General features: G+C 44.1%; 1 protein-coding gene across 1 annotated transcript in view; it reads left to right on the top strand.

The window, feature by feature from the left end:
• Nucleotides 1-5,000, top strand: part of LOC124387157 (UDP-N-acetylglucosamine/UDP-glucose/GDP-mannose transporter-like) — a 12,549-nt gene that overhangs the window by 3,335 nt on the left and 4,214 nt on the right. Inside the window, 5 exon segments of the mRNA XM_046851315.1 lie at nucleotides 1,842-1,909; nucleotides 2,814-2,885; nucleotides 3,276-3,344; nucleotides 3,431-3,533; nucleotides 3,675-3,767. Of these exon segments, the coding sequence (XP_046707271.1) occupies nucleotides 1,842-1,909; nucleotides 2,814-2,885; nucleotides 3,276-3,344; nucleotides 3,431-3,533; nucleotides 3,675-3,767 (405 nt within the window).

Consider the following 5,000-nt stretch of genomic DNA (forward strand, 5'->3'; position numbering starts at 1 on the left):
ATACAGCTCCATACACACATAGACCTACATACACCTCCATACCCCATACACCTCCATACACACATACACTCCATACCCCATACACCTCTATACACCCCATACACCTACATACACCCCATACACCATACACCTCATACCTCATACACCCCATACACCTCCATACCCTCATACACCCCATACATCTCCATACACACATATACCTCCATACACATATACCTCCATACACACATATACCTCCATACCCTTATACACCCCATACACCTCCATACTCTATACACCTCCATACACCATACCTCCATACACATATACACCTCCATATACCTCCATACACCTCCACACCCTCATACACCTCTATACACACATACACTCCATACACCTATACACCTCCATACCCCATACACTCCATACACATATACACCTCCATACCTATACACCTCCATACCTCATACACCTCCATACCTCATACACCTACATACACACATACACCCCATACACCTGCATACACATACACCTCCATACCCCATACACCTCCATACACCTCCATACACACATACCTCCATACTCTATACACCTCCATACTCCTATACCTCCATACTCCATACACCTCCATGCCTCATACACCTCCATACCCTCATACACCTCTATACACCCCATACACCTATACACCCCATACACCTCCATACACATACACCTCCATACCCCATACACCTCCATACACCTCCATACACACATACACCTCCATACACATACACCCCATACATCTCCATACACATACACCCCATACCTCCATACCCCATACACCTCCATACCCTCATACCTCCATACCCTCATACACCTCTATACACACATACACACCCATACACCCCATACACCTCCATACCCTCATACACCTCCATACCCTCATACACCTCCATACACTCATACACCTCCATACCCCATACACCTCCATACACCTCCATACACACATACACCTCCATACTCTATACACCTCCATACACACATACACCTCCATACTCCTATACACCTCCATACCCTCATACACCTCCATACACCTCATACCCCCATACACCTCTATACACCCCATACACACCCATACACCCCATACACCTCCATACACATACACCTCCATACCCCATACACCTCATACACACATACCTCCATACACACATACACCCCATACATCTCCATACACATACACCCCATACACCTCCATACCCCATACCTCCATACCCTCATACACCTCCATACCCTCATACACCTCTATACACATACACCCCATACACCATACACCTCCATACCCTCATACACCTCCATACCTCATACACCTCCATACCCTCATACACCTCCACACCCTCATACACCTCCATACACACATACACCTCCATACACATACACCTCCATACACATACACCTCCATACACATACACCCCATACACCTCCCTACACCCCATACACCTCCATACCCTCATACACTCCATACCCTCATACACCTCCATACACCTCATACACATACACTCCATACCCCATACACCCCATACACCTCCATACCCTCATACACCTACATACACACATACACCTCCATACACACATACACCCCATACACCTCCATACCCCATACACCTCCATACCCCATACACCTCCATACCCCATACCTCCATACCCCATACCCTCATACACCTCCATACCCCATACACCTCCATACCCCATACCCTCATACACCTCCATACCCTCATACACCTCCATACCCTCATACACCTCCATACCCCCATACACCTCCATACACTACATCATATCTTACACAGACTGTGTGTGTGTGTGTGTGTGTGTGTGTGTGTGTGCAGACATTCCCCCTTCCCCTTCTGTATGTAGGTAATCAGCTCACCGGCCTCCTGGGAACTAAACAAGTCAAGTACGTCCATACAGTGTGTGTGTGTGTGTGTGTGTGTGTGTGTGTGTATATACAAAGAGGGAAAACAAGTACCGTATTTTCCGGACTATAAGCCGCTACTTTTTTCCCACATTTTGAACTCCGCGGCTTAAACAATGAAGCTGCTAATTTATGGGTTTTTCCCGGTTTCACAAACTTCAAGATAAAAAACTGAGCCCCATAACATTAGACCAATGAAATTACAGAACGGAAACGAAAAAACGCACCTCACCTGTGTTCTGAGCTGCACGGCTTCGGGAGAAAAACTTTTTTGTTAAACGCACGACGATGCCAAAAGATAAACTCCCGAGAGAAATAGTTGTGAAAGGAAGGAGGAAGACAGTGAACAATGACTTTCTTGGTAGCTACTGTTTAGATACAAGCCCGTTGTAACGTGTTGAGTCTGGGTGAAGGGAGAGCTCACTAACTCCAGTTACAACAGAAATCATATAAGCACAGACAGGTTTCCAAAACTCGTGCTTTTTTATTATTCTTGGCAACAGCATTACAGGTTAGTCAAAGAAACTTAGAAATGAGCATCAAAAAATAATAAGGGCATATTCCTCGGTCTTTCACACATGCAGTAATAGCGGAAAAATGCGGCAGCAGGCTATTCCCAGAATACCGCTCTGCTCTTAAAGGAGCCACAAAATATTTCACCCGTTACACCGTGTAACAGACACTGTCTGTGTAAAGTTCATTAGTTTCAGTGTAGACAGGGTAGACAGGGTTAGGCTTATACACAGGTGCGGCTTATTTATGTTCAAAATAAAAATCGTGGGTGCAGCTTATATATGGGTGCGCTTTATAGTCCAGAAGTTACGGTAGTTTGGGGTTTAAAGCCTGTGTGTGTGTGTGTGTGTGTGTGTGTGTGATGCTTTTGCAGTTTGCCGATGTTTACTGTGCTCAGGAGATTTTCCATCCTTTTCACCATGTTAGCAGAGAGCTACCTACTCAGGTACACACACACACACACACACACACACACACAGAAGTGGTAAGACTCAAACGTATATATATATAAATATATATTAGAGCTGCCAATTGATTAAAAGATTTAAGTGTGATTAATCACATGAATGAGTTATGAAGTATCAGTTCTAAGTTTACTTTAAATTCATACTTTCCAAGTGTTTAATTCTCTAATCAACATGGAGAAATATTAATGCTTTATGCAAATGTATGTTAATTATTAGTCAAACTAAACTCAATATGAAATATAAAATGTGTGCTGCATTAATCACCTGTTAATAAAATTAGTGCCATAAAATGAATAATGTGTGTATATGTTTGTGTGTGTGTGTGTGTGTGTGTGCGTGTGTGTGTGTGTGTGTGTGTGTGTGTGTAGGAGGACGTTTGAGTGGAGTGTACATTTAACAGTATTCACTATGATATTAGGAGCATTTATTGCTGCCAGGTAAAGATTTACACACAAACACACACCAGTGAACAACACACTCTCTATTTACACACACACTCCATGCTCTGTGTGTTGTACTGCAGTACAGATTTGACCTTTGACCTTCAGGGCTACACGGCTATCACAGTCAATAACCTTTTAACTGCAGCTAACGGCGCTTACATGAAGAAGAAACTCGACTCCAAGGTACTGAACCTAGTTACCATGACGACCGCCTGTCACCAGCGGTGATGTCATAACTGACTTTACTGATGTATTACAATGTGCTGAAAGGGTGTACAGTCTAATTGTGTGTGTGTGTGTGTGTGTGTGTGTGTGTGTATACAGGAGCTGGGGAAGTTTGGTCTGCTGTATTATAATGCTTTATTCATGATCATCCCCACTGTGTGTGTAGCGTACTACACTGGAGACCTGCAGCAGGTACTGACCTCCACACACACACACACACACACACGTCAAGTTTATTTCTATTGCGCTTTTCACAACACACATCATCTCAAAGCAGCTTTACAGAGTTTAAGAATGAAGGTGAATGATGTGTTTATCCCTGATGATGAAGACTGGTGGAGACTGTGGTGAAGGAAAAACTGCCTTAGATGTTATGAGGAAGAAACCTTTACATTTACATTACATTACATTTGCGGCATTTAGCAGACGCCCTTATCCAGAGCGACGTACAAACGTGCTTTAAATCTCTAGTAGTGAATAAATCTACACTGGTATGCAAGAATACAAACTCAATATAAATATAACTCGAATTCTACAAACTTGGAAAGTGCTAATGTAGGTATTTCAGGAAGAGGTAGGTCTTCAGTCGTTGCTTAAAGATAGTCAGGGACTCTGCTGTACGGACATCTAGGGGAAGTTCATTCCACCACTTTGGTGCCAGAACAGAGAAGAGCCTTGAATTGTACTTACCTCTCATTCTGAGAGAAGGAGGTACCAGTCGAGCAGTGCTGGAGGATCTCAGACAGCGTGGTGCAGTGCGAGATGTGATGAAGTCACTGAGGTAAGATGGTGCTGGTCCATTTTGGCCTTGTAGGCAAGCATCAGTGTTTTGAATCTGATACGTGCAGCTACTGGAAGCCAGTGAAGGGGCGCAGCAGTGGGGTGGTGTGGGAAAACTTGGGCAGATTGAACACAAGTCGTGCAGCTGCGTTTTGGATCATTTGCAGTGGACGAATAGCGTTCAGGGGAAGACCTGCCAGCAGAGAGTTGCAGTAGTCCAGTCTTGAAATGACAAGAGACTGAACAAGCAACTGGGCAGCCTGTATGGACAGAAATGGTCGAATCCTTCGGATGTTATAGAGAAGAAATCGACAAGAACGAGCAACATTAGCGATATGTGGGAAAAAGACAGTTCATTGTCCATAGTTACCCCAAGGTTACGAGCAGTGGCTGAAGGGGAGAGCAGAGAGTCATGAAGTGTTATTTGTAGATCTTGACCTGGAGATGAATCACTTGGGATGACCAGCAGTTCTGTTTTGCTGGGGTTGAGTTTAAGTTGGTGAGCCCTCATCCATAAAGATATGTCTGACAAGCATGCTGAGATCCGGCGGAAGCTGTGGTATCTGATGGAGGGAAAGAAAAGATGAGTTGAGTGTCATCTGCATAGCAGTGATAAGAAAACCCATGTGAGGATATGACTTCACC

This window comes from Silurus meridionalis, chromosome 6 (genome assembly GCF_014805685.1).
Source record: "Silurus meridionalis isolate SWU-2019-XX chromosome 6, ASM1480568v1, whole genome shotgun sequence".
NCBI lineage: Eukaryota > Metazoa > Chordata > Actinopteri > Siluriformes > Siluridae > Silurus > Silurus meridionalis.